This window comes from Trachypithecus francoisi, unplaced genomic scaffold (genome assembly GCF_009764315.1).
Source record: "Trachypithecus francoisi isolate TF-2019V2 unplaced genomic scaffold, Tfra_2.0 Lachesis_group13, whole genome shotgun sequence".
Lineage (NCBI taxonomy): Eukaryota > Metazoa > Chordata > Mammalia > Primates > Cercopithecidae > Trachypithecus > Trachypithecus francoisi.
The window spans coordinates 36,297,395-36,314,196 of NW_022681458.1; the positions used below are offsets into that span (position 1 = coordinate 36,297,395).

The 16,802-nt window shown below is 39.9% G+C and overlaps 1 protein-coding gene across 2 annotated transcripts in view; it reads right to left on the reverse strand.

Annotated features, from left to right (window-relative positions):
• Positions 1 to 16,802, reverse strand: part of PARD3B (par-3 family cell polarity regulator beta) — a 1,137,826-nt gene that overhangs the window by 694,072 nt on the left and 426,952 nt on the right. For both annotated transcript variants that reach the window (XM_033230595.1, XM_033230594.1), the window contains exon 3: positions 3,379 to 3,550. In XM_033230595.1, coding sequence (XP_033086486.1) covers positions 3,379 to 3,550 — 172 coding nt within the window. The remainder of the gene's footprint in view (positions 1 to 3,378; positions 3,551 to 16,802) is intronic.

Consider the following 16,802-nt stretch of genomic DNA (forward strand, 5'->3'; position numbering starts at 1 on the left):
TGCTTAGTGTACTGTTTTAAAAATTTGGACAAGGCTTCATGAACAAGGTCATATTTGAGCTTAAACTTAAAAGGTGCATATGAGTTCACTACATAAGAGACAAAGGAGTAAGCCAGGTAGAGAGAACAGTATCCGCAAAGGCAGAGATACCTGAAGGTAGTACATTTGGAATGGCGAGTGGTTCACAGTGGCTGCAGGTTAAGGTGACTGTGAAAGAGTGGCCAGCAATAAAGGTGGGCAGAGAGGAAGCAGCTATATCATGAAGAGCCTGGGAATATGAATATGCATGTGTAAGTATTACATCCCGGAAGATAAAGAAAGAATGGGAGGGGTCCACCTCTGTATGTATTATATGGAGAAGGTGGTTGTTGGTTTTTAACAGAATATTGTTGATGGTTATCTTGTGTAGGAAAAAAATATAAAAATTATACTGAACATTGAGTATCTTTTGATATCAGATACCAGAAAAACATAAATTTTGGGTGCTCAACGTGATGTAACCACAAAAATCTCGATTCCTAATATTTGTTGAATTGTGTCTGCTTAATTAAGCAAAGCAACGTGAGCCAATGAAGATTAGATTTGCTATTTTCTTAAGAAAATGGCCTTCAGAGTGAGAAAACCAGTAAAAATTAAGCCCTATTTCTGCTGTACCAGGTTGGGTGAATGAGCTGTGAAAGGTACAATCAGTTCCAATGGCCTACAGGAGCTGACTGGGGAAGGGAGATGAAGGGCGAGAGTTCAATGGCTGGCATGTCACAAGCACCCTGTTAGGAGGAACTGCTGGGGCACAGGTGGTGCAAAACTCCTCTCACTGTCCCTCCCATTCTTCACCTAAGCAGGCTTTCAGGGTAGACCAGACAGCACGGCCAGGTCCCACTTCCAGAAGTGCCATGAATACAGCCTCTACTGCCAACCACATCTCTCCATCTAGAGGTACACAGCCTATGGCCACATCCTGCCCCAGAGCTAACAAGGAAACAGAATGGGTGGAGACCAAAGCTGGCTGTGTTGCTTCCTTCTTTAACTTCTCTATCTGAAAAACCTGACAAATACGTTTTTTCTTTGCTTTTTAAGTTCCAGAAATGCAAAGTACTCAAACTGCTAGAACCATGAAGGTGGGTAAGGGATGATTTTTTTTACATCATTCATCCTTGCCCACATTTCTCCTGCTGATTCAGAGGAACCATCTGCATCAGCTTGCTAACGAGTTTGGATATGGTTCTCAGGGTGATGGGAAGCCAGTGAAGGTCGTTAAGCAGGGGAGTTATATTATATAATCAGATTTGTGATTTAGAAAGGCAGCTCTGGCAACAGCAGGGACTGGAGAAAGCAGACACTGTAAAGAAAGAGGTCAGTCTGAGGCCTCTGCAATAGCCTAATTGATGGCAAAGCTCTGGCCTGCTGTGGTGGCTGTGGGCGAGGAAGCTGAAGAGCTGACAGAGTGGGGGAGGTAGAAGGAAACGGTGGAACTGGAGGTGATGCCAAGGTTTCGGGCCAAATGGTTGGAAGGCAATGTTTCCCACCTGAAAGTGAGGTAGTCTCATCTTTTAATCTGGTACTAAGTGAAATGAGATTGTAGACCAAGGAGTTTAGTATTTTCAGGATTTTGGCATATATTCTCAAAGTAAACCCCAAAACAGTTATATTAGTTGGCCGTTTTAGGAACTGCGTATCAGAGGCAGCACAGCAAAATGGTTCCTCATACTGCGTTCAAATTCTAGCTCTGCCAACTAATAGCTTTAGTGATTTTTGCTGAGTTACTAAACTTCTCTGTGCCTATTCCTCAACTCTGAAAAGATAAAAATAATAAAAGCTAAGTATGATGAGGCTTAAATTAGTTACTATGAGTAAGGGATTTAGATGGTGTGTACTCATGTAATAAATATTGTTTTCTCTGACTTATCAAAAATCATTATGGAAGAAGTAAAACGTCCACTTTCAAAGAAGTGGAATCTCAGCTGATTTGTTTTTCTTGCGTTCAATATTATGTTGTTCCAATATTACAACAAAAAGCTGAAGAAAACAAACTTTTTTACCTGAGAACACTCATAAGAGAGAGGTGAAAACAAATTCTCCAGCACAGAAGTACTCTGAGGTTTGGTCATTTGAAGACCACAGTGCTTGCTTATAAATAGAATATTAAAACAAGCAAGAGCAATTTTCTTCTTTCGTCTTCCCTTATTGCCTAATTTTCCTCTCATGCCATTTGCATAATGGATAAAAAGGCATCCATTATGCAAATGAATGATGGGGCTGTAAGGTTGCTGAAGCCACAAGGCTGGCTTTAGATGAAGAGAAGCTGCCACAAAGGCCTGCAGCAGCCACGTTCCAGCAGACGGCTTCACTAGCTTGCTTCCAAAAGATAGAGGAAAACCCACGAAGACTATAGGTCATTAATTTCCATTTGGTTTATTTTAAAAGGGCCACTACAGATACTTTTCTGAAGATCAGTACAAAATATGGATTGTCAGCATTAGAGTATGTAAGTTTAACTTTACAGTATATATTTTAAATGGGAAAATGAGTACTATGTACAAATCTAACCATTTAGAGCATATGCTTTGCTTTAAAAGAAGAAGCTGACCTTTGCAAAGTGGAATAAGCCTCTGTTCTTCTAGCGTGAGAATTCCCTCATAACAGGTGCTCTAAGCAGTCTCCAAATGTTGCACAAATATTCCACAGGCATAAAAAGTTGTTTGAAATACCAAGATATTAGTGGATTCTCAAAAACTTCATGCTGTTAAATTGAGCTAAATTTATCTTTAGAAGGTATCACCAAAACAGACATGTTATTTCTCTTGAAGTTGTAAACTGATTGAAACTTTAGAATAATATTTACTTTCTCATTCTACAAATACAATGAAAAATAATTCTAAGCAAAATTACTGGATGAATTGTCTTGTCTGAATAAATCATGAGAAAAGAATTTCAAAACTAACTTCAAAACATTCCCCCCAGATTCTTAGATTATAGCCTAGGGAGAAAAAGACCGAGGCTAAGGAAATAAAGTGACCTTTATTTCTAGCATGGATTCTTTGACAAACCTCGGCTTTTCCCAAATGACTTTTTTCAGGAACTTTTAAAAAAAGTTATACTCATATGATACAGGCACACTTCAACATTTAGCATCTGACTCCCCCGTGTTACTTCAAGGGCATACAATGCTGATTCACCTTCAGTTCAAGAAAAAGCTGCATCCACTTACCTAAGCAACAGTGGCTGCAAAGAGCTAAGTACAAAAATAGTTTAAAGAAAAGATAAACCATAATATAAAAATATTAACAGGATAAAAGTCACAAAGAAGAAACAACACCTAATCAACAAGATGATGATTCTTCAATCAGGTGAAAAGAATACCATAAACATTACACATACCTAGTTTTAGAGCAGAAGGGGTTACTTCAATCTCCCCACCAATTGGTTTAAATGCAGCCAGTTGGGAAGCCACTTCTGTCTCAAAAGCATCTGGGCTCTGCCGTTCTGCAAGGTTTCCACTGGGGCTCTCAATCTTGTGGAGTGGTTCTTGTTCTTCAAACACAGCAATCAGCTACAAACAAATCCAACAACACTAATTAGTTTGTAGGACATGCATACCACACGGACACTATCTAGCTGAATGAGATCTTTATTTGGTTTCAAAGAAAATCGCCTCATCAAACTTAAAACGTTAATGTTACTATACCACAACTCTTAATTTTTCAATAATATTATGTCTATAAGCACTATGGTCAAGAAATAATACTGGTTTATTCATTTGTTTATTTTGTCTATTACTGAAAAAGAGAACCAATTTTGGCTCACTCTCTTAAAGGAATGAAATGGCTGCTTCCCCTTCCCACTACCCCACCTTCCCTAATATGCCTAAAAGGACTTCATTGTCTCTTTATTAAAGAGTGCTTCCAAAAACCAAAGTTGAACATGCGTTGAACTTTGCATATTCAATTTGTGCTTATCTTGCATAAATAGGTATCCCATTTTTGTGCATGTCTTTAATTTTGTTCTTTTCCTTCATGATTGACTCCGTGTTGACTGGTTTAAGTCCAATGGAATGCTAAGTCCAATACAACTCAACATCATTACTTTTAACCTAATTATATGTCAATTTTATTTTATGTGAGAAGTATGCTTTTCACCGTTAATATGAAAACTCTTAACTGTCCATTTCCAAGTCATTTTTTTCATTAAAATAAGGGCAAGATATCTTTAAAAATTCAAGTAATCACACAGACACTACTGTATAGGCAGTGAGGACAGCCCTGCTGAAACTGCACTTGTGGCCAACAGACAGCACCAACATTCAGAAACTTCCTGGGTTTCTCATCAGCTGATGTAGAGAAGTCCAAATGTGACTACACGAGGCAGCTCAAAGATGCTACTGTCATTCCAAAAAGTGCAATGTGTGTAAATGTAAAAACCGGTTGTACATCTTTAGATATTTTCTGTTCATTAAGTAAAACAAACCTACTTATGATTCAAGCATTTATTCAGGAAAGACACTCAAAGCCCCATTCATAGGGGAACGCTGTTGGCAATAGTATTAATAACAGAAGCGCAGGGTTAACCAATCAAAACATCAAAAATTTCAAGATCGGTCTTTCAAAAGAAATGAATACAATTAGGGATATGCAAATTGGCCATTCAAAAATAATTTTCATAATTGACTACTCATTTCCAGTATGGAGACTTCTTTAATTGGAAAATCCAACAATCCACTTGCCACAGAAAAGAAATGCTACTCCCAAGGCATTAGTTTTAATTCTTGAAATTGAGCACATGCATTTTCTATTTGCAACTGGCAACACTGATGAACTTATTTGAGATAAGACTTAAATAGATTAATAATGAAAGATTATTCTAGTATAAAAAGAATCAGTAGAACTATATCTTTCTCATCATCCAGCCAGAATGAGTTTAACACTTTAAATCTTGAAAAGGAAAATGAGGGGGGCGGAGCAAGATGGCCGAATAGGAGCAGCTCCAGTCTCCAACTCCCAGCGCGAGCGACACAGAAGACCGGTGATTTCTGCGTTTTCAACTGAGGTACTGGGGTCATCTCGCTAGGGAGTGCCGGACAATCGGTGCTGGTCAGCTGCTGCAGCCTGACCAGCGTGAGCTGAAGCAGGGCGAGGCATCGCCTCACCTGGAAGCGCAAGGGGGAAAGGAATCCCTTCTTCCTAGCCAGGGGAACTGAGACACACAACACCTGGAAAATCGGGTAACTCCCACCCCAATACTGCGCTTTAAGGAAACAGGCACACCAGGAGAATATATCCCACACCTGGCCGGGAGGGTCCCACGCCCACGGAGCCTCCCTCACTGCTAACACAGCCGTCTGCGGCGATCTATCCGCAAGGCAGCAGCGAGGATGGGGGAGGGGCGCCCGCCATTGCTGAGGCTTAAGTAGGTAAACAAAGCCGCTGGGAAGCTCTAACTGGGTGGAGCTCACAGCAGCTCAAGGAAGCCTGCCTGTCTCTGTAGACTCTACCGCTGCGGACAGTGCACAGCTGCAGCCCATTAGGGGAAACAGCGGGGGCGGTGCAGACGCGAACGACTCTGTCTGACAGCTTTGGGGAGAGCCGTGGATCTCCTAACGCGGAGGTTGAGATCTGAGAACCGACAGACTGCCTGCTCAGGTGGGTCCCTGACCCCTGAGTAGCCTAGCTGGGAGACATCCCCCACTAGGGGCAGTCTGACACCCCACACCTCACAGGGTGGCGTCACCCCTGAGAGGAAACTTCCAAAGAAAGAATCAGACAGGTACACTCGCTGTTCAGCAATATTCTATCTTCGGCAACCTCTGCTGCTGATACCCAGGCAAACAGGGTCTGGAGTGGACCTCAAGCAATCTCCAACAGACCAACAGACAGTCCTTCTGACTGTCAGACGGAAAACTATCAAACAGGAAGGACACCTATACCAAAACCCCATCCGTACGTCACCATCATCAAAGTCCAGAGACAGATAAAACCACAAAGATGGGGAAGAAGCAGGGCAGAAAAGCTGGAAATTCAAAAAATAAGAGCGCATCTCCCCCTGCAAAGGAGCGCAGCCCATCGCCAGCAACGGATCAAAGCTGGTCAGAGAATGACTTTGACGAGATGAGAGAAGAAGGCTTCACTCCATCAAACCTCTCAGAGCTAAAGGAGGAATTACGTACCCAGCGCAAAGAAACTAAAAATCTTGAAAAAAAAGTGGAAGAATTGACAGCTAGATTAATTAATGCAGAGAAGATCATAAACGAAATGACAGAGATGAAAACCATGACACGAGAAATACGTGACAAATGCACAAGCTTCAGTAACCGACTCGATCAACTGGAAGAAAGAGTATCAGCGATTGAGGATCAAATGAATGAAATGAAGCGAGAAGAGAAACCAAAAGAAAAAGAAGAAAAAGAAATGAACAAAGCCTGCAAGAAGTATGGGATTATGTAAAAAGACCAAATCTACGTCTGATTGGGGTGCCTGAAAGTGAGGGGGAAAATGGAACCAAGTTGGAAAACACTCTTCAGGATATCATCCAGGAGAACTTCCCCAACCTAGTAGGGCAGGCCAACATTCAAATTCAGGAAATACAGAGAACGCCACAAAGATACTCCTCCAGAAGAGCAACTCCAAGACACATAATTGCCAGATTCACCAAAGTTGAAATGAAGGAAAAAATCTTACGGGCAGCCAGAGAGAAAGTTCGGGTTACCCACAAAGGGAAGCCCATCAGAATAACAGCAGACCTCTCGGCAGAAACTCTCCAAGCCAGAAGAGAGTGGGGGCCAATATTCAACGTTCTTAAAGAAAAGAATTTTCAACCCAGAATTTCATATCCAGCCAAACTAAGCTTCATCAGTGAAGGAGAAATAAAATCCTTTACAGATAAGCAAATGCTTAGAGATTTTGTCACCACCAGGCCTGCCTTACAAGAGACCCTGAAGGAAGCCCTAAACATGGAAAGGAACAAGCGGTACCAGCCATTGCAAAAACATGCCAAAATGTAAAGACCATCGAGGCTAGGAAGAAACTGCATCAACTAACGAGCAAAATAACCAGTTAATATCATAATGACAGGATCAAGTTCACACATAACAATATTAACCTTAAATGTCAATGGACTAAATGCTCCAATTAAAAGACACAGACTGGCAAACTGGATAAAGAGTCAAGACCCATCAGTCTGCTGTATTCAGGAGACCCATCTCACATGCAGAGACATACATAGGCTCAAAATAAAGGGATGGAGGAAGATCTACCAAGCAAATGGAGAACAAAAAAAAGCAGGGTTGCAATCCTAGTCTCTGATAAAACAGACTTTAAACCATCAAAGATCAAAAGAGACAAAGAAGGCCATTACATCATGGTAAAGGGATCAATTCAACAGGAAGAGCTAACTCTCCTAAATATATATGCACCCAATACAGGAGCACCCAGATTCATAAAGCAAGTCCTTAGAGACCTACAAAGAGACTTAGACTCCCATACAATAATAATGGGAGACTTCAACACTCCACTGTCAACATTAGACAGATCAACGAGACAGAAAGTTAACAAGGATATCCAGGAATTGAACTCATCTCTGCACCAAGCGGACCTAATAGACATCTATAGAACTCTCCACCCCAAATCAACAGAATATACATTCTTCTCAGCACCACATCGCACTTATTCCAAAATTGACCACATAATTGGAAGTAAAGCACTCCTCAGCAAATGTACAAGAACAGAAATTATAACAAACTGTCTCTCAGACCACAGTGCAATCAAACTAGAACTCAGGACTAAGAAACTCAATCCAAACCGCTCAACTACATGGAAACTGAACAACCTGCTCCTGAATGACTACTGGGTACATAACGAAATGAAAGCAGAAATAAAGATGTTCTTTGAAACCAATGAGAACAAAGATACAACATACCAGAATCTCTGGGACACATTTAAAGCAGTGTGTAGAGGGAAATTTATAGCACTAAATGCCCACAAGAGAAAGCAGGAGAGATCTAAAATTGACACTCTAACATCACAATTAAAAGAACTAGAGAGGCAAGAGCAAACACATTCAAAAGCTAGCAGAAGGCAAGAAATAACTAAGATCAGAGCAGAACTGAAGGAGATAGAGACACAAAAAACCCTCCAAAAAATCAATGAATCCAGGAGTTGGTTTTTTGAAAAGATCAACAAAATTGACAGACCGCTAGCTAGACTAATAAAGAAGAAAAGAGAGAGGAATCAAATAGACGCAATAAAAAATGATAAAGGGGATATCACCACCGACCCCACAGAAATACAAACTACCATCAGAGAATACTATAAACACCTCTACGCAAATCAACTAGAAAATCTAGAAGAAATGGATAATTTCCTGGACACTTACACTCTCCCAAGACTAAACCAGGAAGAAGTTGAATCCCTGAATAGACCAATAGCAGGCTCTGAAATTGAGGCAACAATTAATAGCCTACCCACCAAAAAAAGTCCAGGACCAGATGGATTCACAGCTGAATTCTACCAGAGGTACAAGGTGGAGCTGGTACCATTCCTTCTGAAACTATTTCAATCAATAGAAAAAGAGGGAATCCTCCCTAACTCTTTTTATGAGGCCAACATCATCCTGATACCAAAGCCTGGCAGAGACACAACAAAAGGAGAATTTTAGACCAATATCCCTGATGAACATCGATGCAAAAATCCTCAATAAAATACTGGCAAACCGGATTCAGCAGCACATCAAAAAGCTTATCCACCATGATCAAGTGGGCTTCATCCCTGGGATGCAAGGCTGGTTCAACATTCGCAAATCAATCAACGTAATCCAGCATATAAACAGAACCAAAGACAAGAACCACATGATTATTCAATAGATGCAGAAAAGGCTTTTGACAAAATTCAACAGCCCTTATGCTAAAAACGCTCAATAAATTTGGTATTGATGGAACGTACCTCAAATAATAAGAGCTATTTATGACAAACCCACAGCTAATATCATACTGAATGGGCAAAAACTGGAAAAATTCCCTTTGAAACCTGGCACAAGACAGGGATGCCCTCTCTCACCACTCCTATTCAACATAGTGTTGGAAGTTCTGGCTAGGGCAATCAGGCAAGAGAAAGAAATCAAGGGTATCCAGTTAGGAAAAGAAGAAGTCAAATTGTCCCTGTTTGCAGATGACATGATTGTATATTTAGAAAACCCCATCGTCTCAGCCCAAAATCTCCTTAAGCTGATAAGCAACTTCAGCAAAGTCTCAGGATACAAAATTAATGTGCAAAAATCACAAGCATTCTTATACACCAGTAACAGACAAGCAGAGAGCCAAATCAGGAATCAACTTCCATTCACAATTGCTTCAAAGAGAATCAAATACCTAGGAATCCAGCTTACAAGGGATGTAAAGGACCTCTTCAAGGAGAACTACAACCACTGCTCAGTGAAATCAAAGAGGACACAAACAATGGAAGAACATACCATGCTCATGGATAGGAAGAATCAATATCGTGAAAATGGCCATACTGCCCAAGGTGATTTATAGATTCAATGCCATCCCCATCAAGCTACCAATGACTTTCTTCACAGAATTGGAAAAAACGGCTTTAAAGTTCATATGGAACCAAAAAAGAGCCCGCATTGCCAAGACAATCCTAAGTCAAAAGGACAAAGCTGGAGGCGTCACGCTACCTGACTTCAAACTATACTACAAGGCTACAGTAACCAAAACAGCATGGTACTGGTACCACAACAGAGATATAGACCAATGGAACAGAACAGAGTCCTCAGAAATAATACCACACATCTACAGCCATCTGATCTTTGACAAACCTGAGAGAAACAAGAAATGGGGAAAGGATTCCCTATTTAATAAATGGTGCTGGGAAAATTGGCTACCCATAAGTAGAAAGCTGAAACTGGATCCTTTCCTTATACGAAAATTAATTCAAGATGGATTAGAGACTTAAATGTTAGACCTAATACCATAAAAACCCTAGAAGAAAATCTAGGTAGTACCATTCAGGACATAGGCATGGGCAAGGACTTCATGTCTAAAACACCAAAAGCAACGGCAGCAAAAGCAAAAATTGACAAATGGGATCTCATTAAACTAAAGAGCTTTTGCACAGCCAAAGAAACTACCATCAGAGTGAACAGGCAACCTACAGAATGGGAAAAAATTTTTGCAACCTACTTATCTGACAAAGGGCTAATATCCAGAATCTACAAAGAACTCAAACAAATATACAAGAAAAAAGCAAACAACCCCATCAAAAAGTGGGGAAAGGATATGAACAGACATTTCTCAAAAGAAGACATCCATACAGCCAACAGACACATGAAAAAATGCTCATCATCACTGGCCATCAGAGAAATGCAAATCAAAACCACAATGAGATACCATCTCACACCAGTTAGAATGGCAATCATTAAGAAGTCAGGAAACAACAGGTGTTGGAGAGGATGTGGAGAAATAGGAACACTTTTACACTGTTGGTGGGATTGTAAACTAGTTCAACCATTATGGAAAACAGTATGGCGATTCCTCAAGGATCTAGATCTAGATGTACCATATGACCCAGCCATCCCACTACTGGGTATATACCCAAAGGATTATAAATTACTCTACTACAAAGACACATGCACACGTTTGTTTATTGCGGCACTATTCACAATAGCAAAGACTTGGAATCAACCCAAATGTCCATCTGTGACAGACTGGATTAAGAAAATGTGGCACATATACACCATGGAATACTATGCAGCCATCAAAAAGGATGAGTTTGCGTCCTTAGTAGGGACATGGATGCAGCTGGAAACCATCATTCTTAGCAAACTATCACAAGAAGAGAAACCAAACACCGCATGTTCTCACTCATAGGTGGGAACTGAACAATGAGATCACTTGGACTCGGAAGGGGAACATCACACACTGGGGCCTATCATGGGGAGGGGGGAGGAGGAGGGATTGCATTGGGGAGTTATACATGATATAAACGTCATGCACATGTACCCTAGAACTTAAAGTATAATAAAAAAAAAAAAAAAAAAAAAGAAAAGGAAAATGAAATCAGTTTTTTAATGTGGTGGATGTGTGATTTTCATCACTATTTCTGTTATATAATAACTTCAATTTTGTGTATTCATGAATTCTGATATATATGAGTAATGTTCATTTTAACATTTAACATACCTATCAACTAGGCAATGGCATATCATTTTGGTACTATGAACAGTTTAGTGTAAGTTAAGAGTTTTATCTTACTCTTCTTTCATATGACATCCTTAACTCAGAATAACCCTCATGTGCCTTAAATATTGGAAAAACAAGAAAAAATAGAACATCAACTAGAAGTATAATACAAAAACTTAAAAGTGATAACTCATAAAATAATTATTTTTTTCTTAAGATACTTTACTGTTTTCCACACATTTTATCCACACAAGTATACAGTGTATGCAGTAAGAATATTATACCCATTTATCAAATGGTAGAACAGAGTAGCTCCAAAATTTTGTTTCCCCAGGTCACTGACTAAATGGTAGCTGGTAGTAGAATCTAGTCTTTTTAATTTTCAATCCAGAGAAAGTATTTTCCTCTACTGTAGCTGTTTTCCAAAAAGAAAACTGTAAAAAGAGAGGCTACACTGAAGAATGTCTGTAATTTGTCCATAAGGGTGTTATGCCCTAAAGAATGTGAACTCCACTTTTTGGAGACACAGGCAATACATCACTTTTCTTGAAGATTATAATAGCAAGACCTGATGCTCCCCAAATCTCATAAGCTCTGATTAAAATCATTGCTTCGATTGTTTCCCAGTTAGCACCTAGTTATCCTGAATGGATGAAAAAGTTTCTACTCCTGGAAGAAGAGGACCAGCTGCTGATCTGTCACAGCTCTCATGGTTGCTTGCTGAACAGACTCTGCGTCCAGTGTTCATCTCAACATCTACAATATACACAGACTTACGCTTGTTTCAACATTGATAATTGGTTTTGATCATACGTTGCAGGTCCTTGTTAAACAGATTACTTCAGTCATCTGAACACCTACATTCCTGGGTAGCAGACTCCTCAGAAGACAGTGTTACAGAGACTCATTAATTAACATAAACCACTCTTCTAGCCCCTCAACAGAAGGCATACTGGTTTTTAAAGAATCCTGTGCGTGGAAATGGCCTTCCCTCCTTGCCTTTAAACCCATTCAAAGTTATCTTTCCCACAGAGATGCACTGAACATGAAAGAGGAAATTCTATTTAAAAAGCTTTTGTGTTAAGGTTTCGCTTAGAGTAAACTTGTATGGCATGTGGGAGAACTTTCCCTGACACCTCAGGGGCTGCAGTAACCCACACCCTACACAAAATGCAAACCGGCAATGTTGGATTGGATGATTGCTCCTCTGCTGCCTTCTCTCTCCTTCTGGTCTGCCCTCCAGTCTCCTTCTATGATGCCAGTGTCCTTGTGCCACCTACTGCAGTGCTGGCATTTCCAGGAGACTCCATAATCCAAAATGATCTGTTCACACAATCTTTACTTCCAGTCAAAACTCCTGTTCCCGCAAGACCTCTGTCAGTATTTAAGCATCTAATCCCCAGATAGACACAGGAAGGTCAGTCTATGAATATGCTACAAGTTCTCCCACCAAACCAATGACCTTCTCAGGATCCACTTACCACAGGTCCCATCCCATTTTTTGCCTCCTCTCTGAAGCAAAAATTTGAAAGAGCTGTCCACACAGCAGTTTCCAATATCTCTCCTCCCATTCTTTAACGAAGCCACTCTAGTCAGGCTCTCACCCCTCAACTCCACTGAAACTGCTCTTATCAAGATCAAAAACAGTCTCTAGATTCCTAAATCTCAAGGTGCTTCTCTGGCTTTACTTCAGGACACAGGTGATCACTGCCTTCTCAAAGTACTTTCTGCACTTGGATTCCAGGCTACCAGTCTCTTGGTTTACCCTTATTTCTCTGGGCCCTCCATCAAGTTTTCTTTTGGTTTTTCTTCTTCATCTTCTGGATGTGGTCTCCAAAAATGTTGAAGAGCATATGTCTAAATTTGTTTAGTGATATCATCTGTTTCACGGGTTAATATAACTCTATAGGCTGATAAATTCAAAATTTTAAATGGTGCAACCCAGCCCTTCTGTAACTCCAGGCTCATTTCCTAATCTAACGAGTCAAAAATGGAAAAAGTGACCTTCCAAAGCTCTTTCCACAGTTCTTTACATCCCAATTAATGGTAATTCATCCTTCTAAGTTGCTCAGGTCAAACACCTTGTAGCAATCCTTCAACTCTCTCTCCCTCCCCTCTCCCTCTGTCTCTCATACACTATTTGACCACTTCTCATGACCTCCACTGTCACCAATTTGGACCCAGCTACTATATGTTTCTTAACAGCCTCCTGACTAGTCCCCTTGTTTCTACCCACTGCCTCTTCCCCGTTCGCGCAACACAGCAGCCAGACTGACCTTGCTAGCATGAATTGGATCACCTGTCTCCTCTGAGGAGACTCCTGTAATACTTACCCACCTCACCTGAAGAAAAGCCTAAGTCTCTGCAATGGCTCATATGGTCACTTGCTCTTATTTCTGACCACATGTTCTGCCGATCCCACCCCTTGTTTTCAGTACTCCATCCAGCTGCACTATTATCTTTACACCCGCCTCAGGGTCTCTGCATTTTCTGTTCTCTCTGCCACAAACAGTCTTCCACCAGACACCTGCAAGGCTTGTTCCTCGATCTTTCAGATCTTTAATCAAATGCCAGGCTTTCTGTGGCTACATTAAATTGCAACATCTTCATTACTCCCTGTATTCCCCTCCTTTGTTTTACTTTATATCATGTGTATCATCCTGTCAGCACCACGGCTCTTCTTATTTTATCGCCTGTCTCCGCACCTCACTAGAATGCAAGCTCCATGAGAACCCTGAGTTTGTTATTGATTGTGTATCCCCATTGGCTCGAAGAGTGAATATGCCATCATAGGTGCTTGATATATATATGCTGAAAAGAGTCAGTGAAATATGAGGCAAAACAGATACTAAAATCTAATATAGCCACAAAAGATACCTAGATTTTTCATGTGTTTATAGGACATTCAATTTTTTTAATTAAATGAATGTGTATAAATGATTCATATTTACTCTTAAGATGCTCAAGGTATCATCATCATCATCATTGTTGGTTTGGCTTTAGAAATTATGGCAGATAAATTCCTCCTTTTTTATTCAACACTGGGGGAAATTGCTTCTGCCCCATCATACTCCAAAAATGAAGATTATCTATCTTCTCTTTCCTTTTCAGGCTCACTTTCAAAAGGGGGAGTCAGCCCATTTGGTGACTGGATGAAGCAGGATGCAGGCTGAATGGAGAGGTGGTGGGGTTCACAATCTGTCCCAGGCACTACCTCACCCAGCTATCTGCCAATACACCACTTTGATTTATCTATTGTGAAGCTTTTTAAAAGTGTCCCTTAAAGTAGCTTAAGGACAAATGTGAATAAAACTCCAGAGCAAGTGGAGACGCAGCCTGAAGAGGTGTGTCATAAGCTCAACACTGAAGTGTTCAACTTTATTTTCAAAGTCATGAAAATTTCACATTGTAGACCCTACCAGGTTTCTGTACTTCTTTTCAATATGAAAAGATTGTATGATTAAGGCATCAGGAAAGTGAGATGTTTATCTCATGATTTACCCGTTTGAGAGAAAGAGGTTTCGTGTCTTTCTCAGGAACACATCTACCTTCTAAACAGGATTTAGGAAAACACATGGAAATAAATAAACATGGTATGTGTGAATTATTTTCAATAACTAGATATTAATTGCCCAGGCTGACTGGTGTTCCCAATTCAAAGATTAGGCACTAGCTTCGTTAAGGGTATGCATTCACCCCTGTGTTACCCACGGGTGATCTGAAAGGAACATCTGAAACTAGGATTCTCCTAGAAAAAAAGTGATATCCATAAACCTTATTTTAGAAAATCATTCCATATTTTTCTTATTCCTTTACCTTGTAAAGGTAAAAAGAATAGAAAAGTCAACAAGAACAACAAAGAAACACTTTTACACTGTTGGTGGGAATGTAAATTAGTTCAGCCATTGTGGAAGACAGTGTGGCAATTCCTCAAGGATCTAGAACCAGAAATACCATTTGACCCAGCAATGCCATTACTGGGTATATACCCACAGGAATATAAATCATTCTTCTATAAAGACACATGCACACACATGTTTATCACAGCACTATTTACAATAGCAAAGACTTGGAACCAACCCAAATGCCCATCAATGATAGACTGGATAAAGAAATGTGGCACATATACACCATGGAATACTATGCAACCATAAAAGAGAATGAGTTCACGTCCTTTGCAGGAACATGGATGAAGCTGGAAACCATCATCCTCAGCAAACTAACACAGGAACAGAAAACCAAACACCGCATGTTCTCACTCCTAAGTGGGAGCTGAACAATGAGAACACATGGACACAAGGAGAGGAACATCATACATCGGGGCCTGTCAGGGGGTGGGGAGAAAGGGGAGGGAGGGCATCAGGACAAATACCAAATGCACGTGGAGCTAAAAGCCTAGATGATGGGTTGATAGGTGTAGCAAACCACCATGGCACATTTATACCTATGTAACAAACCTGCATGTTCTGCACATGTATCCCAGAACTTAAAGTAAAATTAAAAAAAAATTTAAAAAGAACTTTGGATAATTTACAACATCCATGACCCTGAATAACAGATCTGATCAAAAGAGCCATGTACTCTGCAATTTCACTCTATCAGTATCCCTTCCAGGACTCAGATCTGTTTTTATTCTAAAACACTAAGGTTATTATGATCAGTATCACTAGTAAAGGTGTGTGTGAACATGTGAGTATTTTAGGGAGTGAGAAGGAATGGGGTAGAATGCTAACTTCCCTTGATATATCCCTAACATGCCCAAATGCTGAGCATAGAGGCTGGCACACAATGAAAGGTTAAATTTAATTTCTTTTCCTACCATAGCTATCATTCTCTGGCTTCCAGACTGAGTCCCACTTGACTTGTTTATCCCTATTCTGCTTTTACTTTGTTGTTTCTCTTTAATCTCTTCATCACAGGACTGACAGAGGAACACAAAAAGTACCAAGATCAAACACAACCAATAGGTAATTTCTGCTTTTCTTTTATTCTTGTTCTTCATCATACAAGAACACACAATCCTTAGACAATACAGTACTGTATCACTCTTCTGCCTAGCAGTACACGGTTTGTGCTGTCTGGTCTTTGCCGACCGTAACTTGAAGCAATATACCAATGCCTTCAGCTTCTATGCCGAAAAGTAAATATTTTAACAATAAATGCCATGAAGAACATTTACTGCAGAGTCTCTCAATATTCATGGTGTGGTTTATTCTGTTGCCAACCTGTAGCATTCTGTCATTTTTATAGCCTGAATTTTTATAATCTGATGCTATTATCTTTCGCCTATGTAGAAAATAAAAAAGAATCATCCAAATGCTACAGAGTACAATAAACTGTATTTATAATGGCATTTTTATTCGTGATTACACTGAGAAATATGTGGCTCTATTTTAATTACATGTCAAGTGAACTAATGTACTACTAAGAAAGGCTTATTTGCCACATTGAGTTCTTTGGGTTAAACTGTTGAACTAAACAGTGTATTGATATTTTTTACTGTTTCCTACATATTCCGTGTTACCAACTACCAAGTTAAATTAAAAGACAAAAAAAAAAAAAACCCAGTATCCTATAAAATAAAATTGGAATCATTTGTCTCAAATCTTAATAAACACAATTAAATCTAAGT